Consider the following 14077-nt stretch of genomic DNA (forward strand, 5'->3'; position numbering starts at 1 on the left):
GGTGTTTTTCTTGGAAGAAATCTTTGTTTTCCTTTATACCTTGGGCTGGCCTTGCCCCACTACCTCATCCCCTTTCATTTTGAGCCTAGTGATTAGTCTCTGGCCCATACATGCAAGTTTTACATTTTGGAAGGTGAAGGAAAGAATAAAGGAAAATTAAAAATTGTTTACATCAAATTTCAACATTACAAGCTGCACTGTAGAGATCTTGGAGCTAAGATTTTATACAAATTTTCAAAAGTAAAATAGCCGCTTTAGTTACTGTTCTGTCCCAAGGTCTTAGCAGAGTGTTTGTCACATAGTATGTGTTAAATAAATATCCACTGAGTGACTGAATACATGATTGGTGGCTTAATCCATGAATATACAGAAAAACAAATTCTTGGTGGAAAATTAGGTTAAAAAATGACAACGTCCCAGGAAGAAGAAAACTTCAATTTACTTGAGAATTGATGTCACTTGTCTTGTAAAATTTGGCTTTTGAAAGTCATTCTACCTCAACATTTCAGAAATTATGCTTGGCTGTTGGAACACAGGTTTATTAGCAAGTACAATCTTCTAATTATCAATTTTTGCTTTTGTTAGAAAAAAAAGGATTTCCACGGAAAATAGTTCGAAATCTCTCAGAATAAACCCCCTCCTCCTCCTCCTCCTCCTCCTCCACTTCCTCCTTCTTCATTTTCTTCTTCTGTTTTTGTTGTTGTTGTTTCGTTTCTCTTTGGTGGGCTTTTCTCTTAGCCTGAGAGCTCTGATGCTTGAGGATCCTGATAGCCTGAATGTAGGCTTGCCCTGCAGACTCCAGATGGCAAAATACAGCCTCTCTCCTTGTGCCCCTAATAAAGTGAACATTTATATAAGGTGACAACCCCACTAATGCTCTTGAGCGTGACACTGGTGTATGCATGGCCCACTTTTCTCTTGGTTTCTAAATATTTGCATCTATTTTCTCATTCTAATTAATTCCGTGTGTATATGTATACATATGTGTACAAATTATTTCCATTAAACCCCAAATGTGGTAAAGAAATTTTAAGAAACATCTCCGACATTATCAAGTGTATATAAAGTACATGTGAATGGGTAGATAAGACTATGCTGTTCCAGATATATGAGGCACACTTTTCTTCCCATTTCACAACCAATGTATTCAACAGGGACCTGGGTTTCTGTTGTTCTGTTTATTTTGAAGGTGTGAAAAGGACATTGATGAGTGTGCCTCTGATCCGTGTGTCAATGGAGGACTGTGCCAGGACTTACTCAACAAATTCCAGTGCCTCTGTGATGTTGCCTTTGCTGGCGAGCGCTGCGAGGTGGACGTAAGCGACCTCTCCTTTTATGTCTCTCTCTTATTCTGGCAGAATCTTTTTCAGCTTCTTTCTTACCTCATTTTGCGCATGAATGACGAGCCAGTTGTTGAGTGGGGTGAACAGGAAGATTATTAACATATATTTGAACATTCCCAAATGAAAAAAAAGCCATTGAATTTCAAAAAATGCCTTGATTAGTTTTAGATCTCTGGGGGAAAACATGGAAATAAAAACTATCTCAATAATTACAATAAATTCAAGGCTTATTTTAAACATATCGGAAGTACTTTGTCTGTATGAGAACACTTGGACACAGGGTGGGGAACATCACACACCGGGGCCTGTCGTGGGGTGGAGAGAGGGGGGAAGGGATAGCATTAGGAGATATACCTAATGTAAATGATGAGTTAATGGGTGCAGCCCACAAACATGGCACATGTATACATATGTAACAAACCTGCACGTTGTGCACGTGTACCCTAGAACTTAAAGTAAAAAAAAAAGTATTTTCCTATTCTAGCTTTAAATATGAAAACAGTGTTCTTAATATAACTAGAAATATCTCCTTATTGTTTGTATTTAGTAGATATATTATCATTCTTAACATTTCTATACATGAATGACCACTGCAATTTCTTCCCACTCCATTTCTGGGTACGTGTATTTTCACATTGTAAGTTGCCCTCAATCACTATGATTCTATTTTCATTTCTGTTCTTTCAGTCTTATCTATTATTTATGACACAAAAATTGAGAATTACAGGCCAGGTGCAGTGGCTCACTCCTATAATCCCAGCACTATGGGAAGCTAAGGTGGGTGGAACACCTGAGGCCATGAGTTTGAGACCAGCCCGGCCAACATGGCGAAACCCCATCTCTACTAAAAATACAAACATGAACTGGGAGTGGTGGCACATGCCTGTAATCCTAGCTAGTCAGGAAGGTGGAGCAGGAGAATTGCTTGAACCTGGGAGGCAGATGTTGCAATGAGTCAAGATTGCACCCCTGCACTCCAGCCTGGGCGACAGAGTGAGATTCCGTCTAGAAAAAAAAAAGAGAGAGAATTACTGATTATTACTGATTATATCCATCTATGTTTTTACATGAAGTTATTCAAGTGAATTGTTACCAGTTCTCTAATATATAGAGAGAGAACTCAGGAATTTACATCAAGTCCCTAAAATTGTAGAAAAACAATTATCTAGTATCAGTACTCAAATTATACCTCACTGGTATAATTTTGGATTCCATAAAACTGTCCCTCTAACAAAGTTACAAATAATCCTTTCTCTATTTCTTTTCCTGCAATACTTTCCCTTTTCCTAACAAACAGAAAATTTTTTTTGTTAATTGTTTCTAAATTTATGAGCTCCTTGACTTTTCTATCACATGGACTAATTTCAGTTGCTTTTCAATGAATATTTAATAAAAATAAGAACTGTAGTTTATACATAAATTTAAAAGTATATATTGTAAAACTTGAATTTTCTTAGAGGCATGGTTTTCTAAGATTTGCAAGTAAATTTATTTTCTTAAGTATCTTTCTGAAAAAAATATGAAAGCATAGTATACATCATAACCAAAATATATTTGACATTATGATTTTTAAAAATAAATGTATACCTGAAATGACGGATCTATAAAGTAAATAAGATATGCAAAAATTAATATATTCTTTATTATAAAGATTTCAGAGATTATAAAACAATAATTTTTTAAAACTTTGTTAATGTTTTTATTGTTTCCACCAGTATGTTATCATTTATGCTAAATATCTTTGTGTAGATACACCTTTCCAAAGAAGACGTTATTTGTGTTCATTTAAAGGAAAAATAGTTTGATCCTATGAATTAATTCAGAAAGCAACTAAAATAACAATGGCCTGCCAAATGTCCGTTTGTAAATATGCCTATGACTTTAGGAGCTGTCCTGGTTTGAAAACGTGAGGACAATTTATCCTTTGGATGACATCTATTTAGTCCCAGTTAAGAAAGTTGTTTTTCTGTGGGAATAACCGAGGTAAATTTAAATATACCATTCAAACAAACAAGAACAAAATAATATCCTTGTTATGGAGTACATGTAGCATATAGTATGAAGTAATATACTACAAAAGCAAAGAAAATGTATTCTATCTTGTGATAGTAATAGATAATTTTTATATAGCAAATTCATATCTTTTGGAGTAGTGGCAATCATTTCAAACTGGGAGCAACTAATTGTGAAGATTTTCCTTTTTACTCATCCATTTTCTTCACATCCAAGACTGCATGTGTGATGCTGCTGCTTCAGATGATTTGTTCCAAAGTTAAATTTTGTGACAAAAGACATGGGAAAAACCTTCCCATCAATATTTGCATTCGCAAGTATTTGCAATAAGCATAAAATAGATTATAGTCAAAGACCCTGTGTATAGTTTTCACATTTATTCCTTCTACACATATCTGTACTTACACACTTACAGGCTGTTCCAAATGTAATATGTTCTCTACCAAATATGGTTAAGAAATATTCACTCACAATTTCTTCCTCTGCACAATTCTGAGGCCTCTGGTGTCGCTGTAATTGTCAGTTGCTTTTCTGTTTTCCAAATGTCTTGTTGTCATGAGGTATCTGACTTTAAAAAATGTTTTCCCTTTTCTTTTTGTTCTTCTGTATTTCCAACTGCATATGTGTGACTAAGGCTTTTACATATTTGCACAGAAAAATAAAACCTTTGTTTCTGTATCTTATCTTTCTCATCTTCTAATGGTATTTGTATTTGTTTGCCTTGACTATGTCTTGTATGATAAAATGTCCGCCAGTCATGCATACACACACACACACACACACACACACACACACACACACACACAAACAGAAGTACTAGTACTGATCTTCCTGAATCACGATCTCTTTCTGCGAAAGTATCACTGCGTGTAAACACTGTGGCATCCAAGTAAAGTCGCATGTATGTTTCCTCTCTGGCAAGGAATCCTCTAGTTGGCCTTCTAAAGTTCATTACAACCTTAATTGTTCTTATTATTGGTTTACATCGTCCCTGCCAAATCTAGCCATTGTTCAACCTGGTTCAAAGGAGGGGCTGTTTTACCCAAATGACAGAACTTTACACTAACTCCTCTGGACCAAGCTTCTAAAACATAGCCTATATTTAATTGAATAAAAGCTAATTCCATTTTGCTCCATTTTTCAGATTTAACATTAAACTAAACAGGGCTATGTCTCTATGTTTGGCCATGCCTTCTTCCTTGTGTGCGTACATGGCAAGTGGGTTTTATTACCCTCCCTTTTGCAAAATAGGGAAGTAGAGAGAATAGACAAATTTGGAAAAATTGATGTTTGAGGAGCATGGAGAGACAATTAAGTTCGATTAACACCATTGAGGACTTACTCTGTGCCAGGAACTATGATAAGCCATTTTAAATACATTATCTTTTCAATTATCTTTTTTCAATACAAGGTCAACCAAAATCTTTTATCTTCCAAATTCTTCACTAAATTTTCTTAAAAGATCTTTTGGCTATTTCTAGGTTTTAAAATAGAAACTGTTATGCTTTAATTTTGCAATATTAAAATGAAACCTTTTCTGCAAATGGTGCTGCATAAAATTTGAGTTTAGTGAGTTAGGTAGGAAATCAGTGAAGAAATCTGTTTCTCAACTGCCAATATTACTACTAATATAAACTAGCTTACTTCTCTGCTTTTTTACTTATTCAACAAATGTTTAATGAATATCTACTATTTGCCATACTGTATACTAGGTCCTGGGAGTAGAACTATGATTTAGACACAATGCTTGCTCAAAGTAAGCTGAAGTTATGGTAAAGAATGTGGGTTAGGCTGGGGGGGGGTGGCTCACGCCTGTAATCCCTGCACTTTGGGAGGCTGAGGCAGGCGGATCACCTGAAGTCAGGAGTTCGAAACCAGCCTGACCAACATGGTGAAACCCTGTCTATACTAAAATACAAAAATTAGCTGGGCGTGGTGGTGGGCACCTGTAATCCCAGCCACTCAGGAGGCTGAGGAAGGAGAATCACTTTAACCCAGGAGGTGGAGGTTGCAGTGAGCCGAGATCACACCATTATACTCCAGCCTGGGTGACAGAGTGAGGCTTTGTCTCAAAAAAAAAAAAGAAAAGAAAATATGGCTAAACAAATAGTCTTAGGATGTAACTGAGTACCAGCTGTAAGGGAGCATGTGGGAGGGGCATGTTGTCCAGTCTTACAGGTGGATATAGAAGGTTAAGGGAAGTTTCCTGAAGCCTAAGCTAAGATTTGAGGGAGTTAGACTGTGGAAGAAGCAACGGCACAGTACTTGTATTTCAGGCAGAAGGGGCTGGAGAGGTTGTGCACTGTGGCAGTGCTGAAAGATTGGGCTGTAGAAGGAAGCAGGAGTAAGCTCTTATACACTTTGGCAGAGACCTTGGTATTTTCCATAAGAGAAATGGAGAATCCTTGAAGGGTTTCAAATAAGAAAAATGTCATGATTATACTTGCACTTTAGAAAGATCACTTGGGCTTCTACATAGAGAATGGCTTTAAAGAAAGGCACGACTGGACCCAGAAAGAAACAGCTAGGAGGCTGCTGCAGTGATAAAGAAAAAACGAGATTTTGCACTACCACAAATAGTTGTGGAGAAGAAAGATTTTAGAAGTTTGAAGCATGATTGTTTGGGAGAAGCTGTGGGTCTAAGGGGGTGATAACTTAAATTTGGTGGATAATATTTTTAATACCTTCGTTGATTGAATAAATGAATGAATTTAAGATCTGTTGGATATCTAAATACAGTTATTAATCAGTGTGCATATTCCATTCTGGAGTTCAAGAGGCATATCTGAATGTATATATTTGGAATATATATTATAGATCTATTGAGTTTTATATTCCATTCTTTGTGTATGTAATCCATTTGTATTATTTATTTACTGCTCTGCAACAATATTACTTCAAACTTGGCAGCTTAAAACAACACACATTCATTATTTCACAGTGTCTGTGTTCAGGAGCCCAGGCATGACTTAACTAGGTCCTCTGCTCAGGGTCTCACAAGACAGCATTCATTCAAGGTGTGAGCCAGAGCGGTGGTCTCATCTGAGCTGAACCAAGGGGGGATCCACTTCTGGAGTGAACTCAGGGATCAAGTTCACTGAGGCTGATGGCAGAAGTAGCCCTCGATTCCTGAAAACAGCCCTTAGCTCCTTGCCACTTGGGGCTCCCCAACATGGTTGCTTACTTCCTCAAAGCCAAAAAAGGAGGGAGAGATTCCAGCAAGATGGATGTTACCATTTTATATAACATAATTATGTAATTGTGTACATATAATCACATATTTCTCCTCATCGTTATCATAGTCTGTTGGTCAAAAGCAGGTCACAGGTTCTATCTACACTCAAAGGGAGAGGGGCACACCAGGTGTAAACACCAGGAGGTGGGGACCAACCATGGGGGGTTCACTTAAAAGGGTGTCTGCCAGCTGGTTGCAGTGGCTCTCATCTGTAATCCCAACATTTGGGGAGGCCTATGCAGTAAGATCACTTGAGTCTAGGATTTCAAGCCAACTGGGCAACATGGTAAAATCCCCTTTCTGCAAAAAAAAAAAAAAAAAAAAAAGAAAAAGAAAAAATACAAAAATTAGCTTGGCACGTGCCTGTAGTCCCAGCTACTAAGGAGGCTGAGGCTAGGTGGGAGGATCACCTGAACCTGGGAAGTTGAGGCTGCCATGAGCCATGATGGCACCACTGCACTCCAGCCTGGGCAACAGAGCAAGGTCCTGTCTCGGGGAAAAAAATGTCTGTCTGCCACACCTTCTCTCATAGTATCTTTTTTACTATGTGCTACATTCTGCATATATTCCCTATAGCTATCTTCCAAGCACTGGTAGTCCACATATAATCCGCTGATAGATTTTACATTTTAAATTACTTTTAAAAATTCTGACTTTTTTTTATGTTACAAATCAATCTTTTCTCTTGTTTGTGTCCTGTTTTTGGTTTTTTTTTTTCTATAATTGCTACCTTCAATTTACTTTCACATAATTAGGAACCTATTTAATAGTGTCTTTCAGACTGTTGTGTTATTTCAAGGTCTTGGAGTGCTCACTCTCCTATTTTTGTTTCTGCTGAATTTTACTCACAACAGAGTTTTTCTTCTTGTGGTTTGTAATTTTTTTTTTTATGAGCAAAAACAACTTTAAGAGGATGTTTCTTTTTCCTATGGGATCTTTGTGGCTGAGTTGCATAAATGCCCTTGACTACAGTCTTAGCTTTAGATTTTTGTTAGGAAGCCAGGAGTTCCATTGGTCTAGTGCCTGTTTTTGTGTTCTCAGTTTGGGGATTCCCACAACACCTGGATAGTGTAAATTTGGTCTCCATATACAATTTAGGTTCAAGCCCTTTATAAATGTGACACAAACTCTCTCCAACCTCATTTCTTACCTGTGCTCTCACAAATTCCACTCTCCAGCCACATGGAACTTTGCACCTCCCTTTTCACAGCTGCTACAGCTCTTCCCTTTCATACTGTTCCTCCCACCTAACCTGTCATTCCCTTCTTCTCTGCCTGACATGCTTTTGTCCTTCCAGAAATCTCCGATCTTGTATAGACTCTTCTAGGATCCTTTCCCTGATTGCCCTAGGAAAAGCTTACTATTTTATTCCTGCACTTTCTTGTTATTTTGTACTTCTTTTTTTAGTGCTTATTATTTGGCAATTATCTATGCATGTACACACAAAAACAACATCAAATAATAAACTGCTCAAGGCCAGAGGCCATCTAACATATCTAACTCAGCTCTACAAATGTCTGTAAAAGAATGATCACTTTACAGTAACATGGGGATCTTGAGAAGAAATTATATTGCTTCCTTATTTGAATATTTTTATTTTAATGAGGATAAATGCGTAGTGTACCTAGAATAAAATTTATCATGATATACTTACAGCTAAGTGAGAAAATGCAGGAGATTTAAGAATACAAATAAGTGTTTATTCGTAGTGGTATTTACAACAATGTCAAAAGAATAGCACCTATGTCAGTGTGCATTTTTATTTTCCCTTTGTTGTAACATCATAGTTATGACAGCTGCTTTAAAATCCTTTTCTGTTAATTCCAACACCTAGGTCATCTTGTGATTGGTCTCCATTTATTAAATTTCCTCTTGTATATGGGTTTCATTTTTCTGTTTATCTAGTAATTTTGGAATGCATCCTGTTCATTGTAGCTTATACAATGCAGAGACTATGAATTCTTTTATTCTTCAGAAAAAATATTATTTTATTTTGGCAGGCAGTTACTTAGCTGAATCAAACTTCTAGCCCTGTAGCAGTGCCCTTCGTAGTGTGTCACAGCTGCAATCTCTGCTCAGTTATTTTGTCTTTAGCTGGGTGACTTGGAGTGTACTCTACATGGGCATATTACAAGGGTTAACCAGAGATTTGAGCAGAAATCATTTTCAGAAGTTGAGGCTCCACCCCTGTAGCTCTCTCCTTTCTAGAATTTTTCCTTCAGTTTCTAGCTGCTATGGTAAACCCTAACTCTTTTCTCTGGTTCTTCAAGCCTGTAAGATTGCAAACATCTCTCCTACTTTTAGTTAACTGGCCTGGTGTTGAGCAGAGACTGCACTCCAAAAAAATAAAAATCACATAGTGCCCTCTGCTCTTCTTAGTTCAAATTCTCATACAGGTCAATGCACTTTTGATTATTATCTGAGCGCCCTCAGATTGTTGTTTTTGCTATTCCATCTGGATTTTATTTCTGTTATATGCCAAAGAGTTAGTGTAGTAGAAGCTACTTTGTCCACAGAAGTGGAAACTGTAATTTTAAGAAGGTAATCTGAGATTGTAATCGCATAGGCATTTGGTCCCAGAGCAAGATACATGGTTTTCCTTCTGATTTCTGCACTGACAGCATCAATTCAAAAGTGCCCAGGTTTTACTTCTGGGCACTATATTCTGGGGAAAACATTGATGAATGCCAGGGCCTAGAAAAGGGCATTTTAGTTTATTTTAGCAGGTTTGTTACATGGGTATATTGTGTGATGCTGAAGTTTGGCATATGAATGATCCTGTCACCCAGGTAGTGAGCATAGTACCCAACCATTAGTTTTTTTTGTAAACAGTATAAGAATAAAGGGATATTTTGTCTAGAAAGAGAAGACTTAAGGAAAGCATGAAACTGCCTTCACATATGTGAAATGTTATCATGAGAATGGAAAAATAGATTTGTTCCATATTAATACAGAAAGCATAAATAAGACAAAGGGATATAATTTGTTGAAAGAAGATTTCAAGTCAGCATAAGAGGAAGCAAGTTAACATTAGAAGTACTCAATAATGTAATGCATTGATTTGCACCAAACAGAACTCCCATCCCTGGAAGCATTCCAATAGAATGTGAATGGCCATATTTCAGAAATAGTGTAGAGAATACTTATGCCCTGATTGAAGGAGAAACATGGACCTGACATTTCTTAAGCATCTGTGATTAGCTGATTAGCACAACTCATGCATTTTCTATGTATAAAATTTCTCAAAATTATGGCATAGATTACTCATGATAACAAAATTATTGGCTAGGTGGAAAGATGACATTTGTAAATTTTAGTTGAGGAAAGTGTAGTAGAGAGGGCTAAATAATTGGCCAAGATCACCTGACACTTTGGAGAAAGGAAGGATTGGGAATGATTCATCAAGATTTTTCAGGTCATTAATACGTTGGACCATGTTATAGTAAAGAAATATTTGAGAATGAGACATTTCCCTAAGAATGTTATATATATATATATATATTTGAAACAGAGTCTCGCTCTTTCACCCAGGCTGGAGTGCAGTGGCGCAATCTCGGCTCACTGCAAACTCCGCCTCCCGGGTTCACGCCAGTCTCCTGCCTCAGCCTCCTGAGTAGCTGGGACTACAAGGAATGTGATATTTTTAAATGCACTGATTTATTATGCTGCTTTCTCTGAAACTGAAAACCTAACACTATCGATTCTGTCCCATTCAGAGTGAGGATGGGCTGGGATGTTTGCCATGTTTGCCATGTGCTTCATATGCAGTTACAGGATTTTCTGAGCAAACTTCGAGGTCTGCATTGCTTCATCCTTAATCATTTCCAAACAAGATCTGCAACAAAATCACGGCATATAGCCAGACAATGGCAAGAGAGCAATTGGGAAAGTTTGTTTAAATTGTGCTTTTCTTCTTAAAATTGTATGGTAAAATACTGACGTTAGAAAAACATTCCATTACAAATTGTAGGACGTCCCTTATAGGAAGATTAAGTGAATGCTCTTCCGACCACTACACTGAAATATATGCCACTGAAACATTAGATTGAATCATATGAACTTGCATATATTTGACATTTTGACTGATAAAAATGACAATTTAATATGGTTCAACTGACTCCATATGCCTGGTATTTGCCAGGATGCTTCTTAAAGTTTGGGTTGTTAATGCAGAAGAGAGAATTAAAGAGTTAAAAAGGATTTCAGGAATCATCTAATCTAACTTCTTTATGTATGAGATGAAGAATCTAAAGCTCAGAGAGAGAGTGCTTTACTTAGGCTCTTCAGGCATCCCTGTCTCTCAATCCACAGTTCAATATTCTTCCTGCTGTTCTAAGACGACGCAGGAAACTCCCTATCCCATTTGCCAGAGAGAGTGTGAATGAGAGTCTCAGAGTGCTCTAGGCCACTGCAGAGTCCCTGCATATGTGACCTATTTTAAAGCTACAAATTTATAAAACCGAATCAACATCAGCACTGCATTCATCAAAATGTAGTCTTAGCCTAACGATATTAAAAATACACTAAATAAACATGATGACAAATATAAATGGTCATATATAGGCCTAAGATCTTAGAGGATGTAGGAGACAAGGCTGAGTCTGGCTTGATTTCATGATGGAAAAATGAAAGGATATATGAGATGAAGGGACCTTACAGATCAATTTGAGTAATAAATATTCACAGACACCTTATGGGATAAATATTATAATGCCCATCTTATAGATGGGGAAAATGAGATTTAGAAGGGCTAGTTACCTGCCCCAAGGCCACACAACAAATAGGGATCACAGCAGGTTTAGAATCCGGAAGTGCTTAATTCCAAGCCACAGGTCTTCCTAGGATGCAGCACTATCTTTAGTAACAAAACCTGTAAGTTGATTCCTAAATAAGTTACGCATATGTAGAAATGGTTCAGCCACTATAAAAACCTGTTTGAAGTTTCCTCAAAAATTAAAATAGAACTATCATATAATTTAACTATCATATGATTCATGATTCTGAGTATATATACAAAATAATTAAAATCAGGATTTTAAAGACGTGTCTGCCCTCCCACATTCATTTCAGCGTTATTCACAATAGCCAATAGATGGAAACAGGCTACACTTTCAGTGAAGGATAAATGAATAAAGAAAACAAAATGGAATGTTATTCAGTCTTAAAAGAACAAAATTCTGAGACACGCTACAATAGGAATGAACCAGAAGTATATTATGCTAAATGAAATTACCCAATCATAGAAGGGCAAGTATTTTATGAGTTCACTTATATGAGGTATCTAGAAGAGTCAGACTCCTAGGAGCAGAGGGTAGTATTATGGTTACTAGGAGCTAGGGGGAAGTGGAAATAGGGACATGTCATTAAATAAGTATGTGTATGTGTGTGTGTAGATATATGTATATGTATATATTAAGTATATATAATTAAGTTAGTATATAAGTATGTACACTTATATACTAAGTGTATATATATATAAGTATGCACACTTATATACTAATTTAGTATACTTATAAGTATATTCGTATGCTAATTATATTAGTATACTAATTATAAACATATTAGTATATAAATATATGCATTAAATAAGTGTGTGTATATATATGTGCACGCACACACACACACACATATATATATAAACAGAGAGAGAGAGAGACAAGGTCTTGCCCTGTTGCCCAGGCTAGAGTCCAGTGGTGTGATCACAGCTCACTGCAGCCTCAAACTTCTAGGTTCAGGCAATCCTCCTTCCTCAGCTTCCTGAATAGCTGGGACTACAGCCATGTGCCACCACACCTGGCTAATTTTCTTCTTCTTGTTATTATTATTATTTGTAAAGATGAGGTCACACTATGTTGCCGAGGCTGGTCTCAAACTCCTGGGCTCAAGCAATCCTCCTGCCCTGGCCTCCCAAAGTGCTGGGATTGCAGGCATGAGCCACTGTGCCCAGCGAGGTATAAAATTTTAATTATACCAGATGAATAAGTTTTAGAGAATGGCTGTACAACACTTGTGCCTACAGCTAATAATACTATACTGTGCACTTGAAATTTTGTTAGTAGGATCTCATGTAAAATGATCTTACCATAATTTTTTTAAAAAGTTACTTAAGGGAGACTTTAAAATATTTCAAATGGAGGAAAAATAAATAAATAGAATAAGAAATTGTTTAAACATGTTATTTCGATGCATTATCAAGTACCAAAATTAGGTCTAATTTAGTTCACTGATCTGTTTTCCTTTTATCTTTTCACACATTATTAAGATTTCTGCTTCACTAAGTATAATTAATGTTCTTCATTTCTTAATGTGAGGTCGTTGCTGCAGGCTTCACGGAAATCATGCAACATAGGCTTTTCCCATCAGAACACATTTTTTCATGTGTTGTGAATAGAATGGAAACAGGCAACATACAGAGTGGAGCTCCTGGATTATAGGTGCAACCAACTAAATTGGTTGGTTTGTTAAGCCATAGACAACTGTGGGGAATAACTAGGTTGATGTTTGCCACTGAGTTGACGAACTAACCAAATCATGCAGCATTTTTGTTAGCTGTCAAATCAATCTCATCATCTACTAAAATCTCCCTAAAATGATCATTGCCTTGGTACAATACTGGACTTATGGAAACCAGTTTTTAAAATAATGCATTTATTCATTCCTCCACCATTTATCAAGGGCCTTTTTCAGGCAAAGCTCTGAGCCAGGCATGGTAAGCAACTAAAATATACACACAAAAAAGTGTGTTTGTGCTGTCGAAGAACTTAGGTAAGAAAATCAGGTACGTAGCTTCATACATAAGAGTTCTCTAATTTTGTGAATCATAAAGATGTTTCTAATGTGCCTATAATGATATATGTCAGTTATGACAAGGTTGGCCAGATTATTTATTGTCCAAATTGGAGCATTTTCAAAGTGAAAGAGAGCAGCGCTATTAATAATTATTCTAGGACAACAGCCTAAACTGATACTGTTCTGGACAAACTAGAACATATCCTAGTTATTACCCACCCAGCAGAATTATATTTCACTTGATTCTCTTTAAAATGCCATTGACATCTATCACAGATCATTCAGAAATCAAGTCTACATGTTACAAACCAATTAACTGACAAAAATAACTCAAAGCAAACAAGAAAGTTGATGGCATAATGTTAGTTACCAATTTTCTTGAATTATTTTCCTTATGTTTTACTCAAAGAGAACTTTTGGCATCAGTTCCATCTATTAAAAATAGAGTTGCCAACCAAACTGAAAACTGCTGGTATGCACCCGGATACCATGCCGTTGTCTTGTTTAACATGACATGAATTTAGTTTCTTCTAATTTTTAATTTTAAGAATGGGGTGTATACATTTTTATATAGTGTAGATTTTTTTTCTTTAATAACTTACATTGCCTTTAGGAAATGCAGTTGCAGTTCATTGAATTCATTGCTAAATCTTTTTTTTGTGAGAACAAATTGAATAGCATGTAGAAGACTGTAGGA

General features: G+C 36.5%; 1 protein-coding gene across 3 annotated transcripts in view; it reads left to right on the forward strand.

The window, feature by feature from the left end:
* CRB1 (crumbs cell polarity complex component 1) overlaps positions 1-14077 on the forward strand; it is a 165152-nt gene that overhangs the window by 127956 nt on the left and 23119 nt on the right. For all 3 annotated transcript variants that reach the window (XM_023224729.2, XM_023224728.3, XM_023224731.3), the window contains exon 11: positions 1190-1316. In XM_023224729.2, the coding sequence (XP_023080497.2) occupies positions 1190-1316 (127 nt within the window). The remainder of the gene's footprint in view (positions 1-1189; positions 1317-14077) is intronic.

The sequence above is a fragment of the Piliocolobus tephrosceles genome, chromosome 1, assembly GCF_002776525.5.
Source record: "Piliocolobus tephrosceles isolate RC106 chromosome 1, ASM277652v3, whole genome shotgun sequence".
Classification (NCBI taxonomy): Eukaryota; Metazoa; Chordata; class Mammalia; order Primates; family Cercopithecidae; genus Piliocolobus; species Piliocolobus tephrosceles.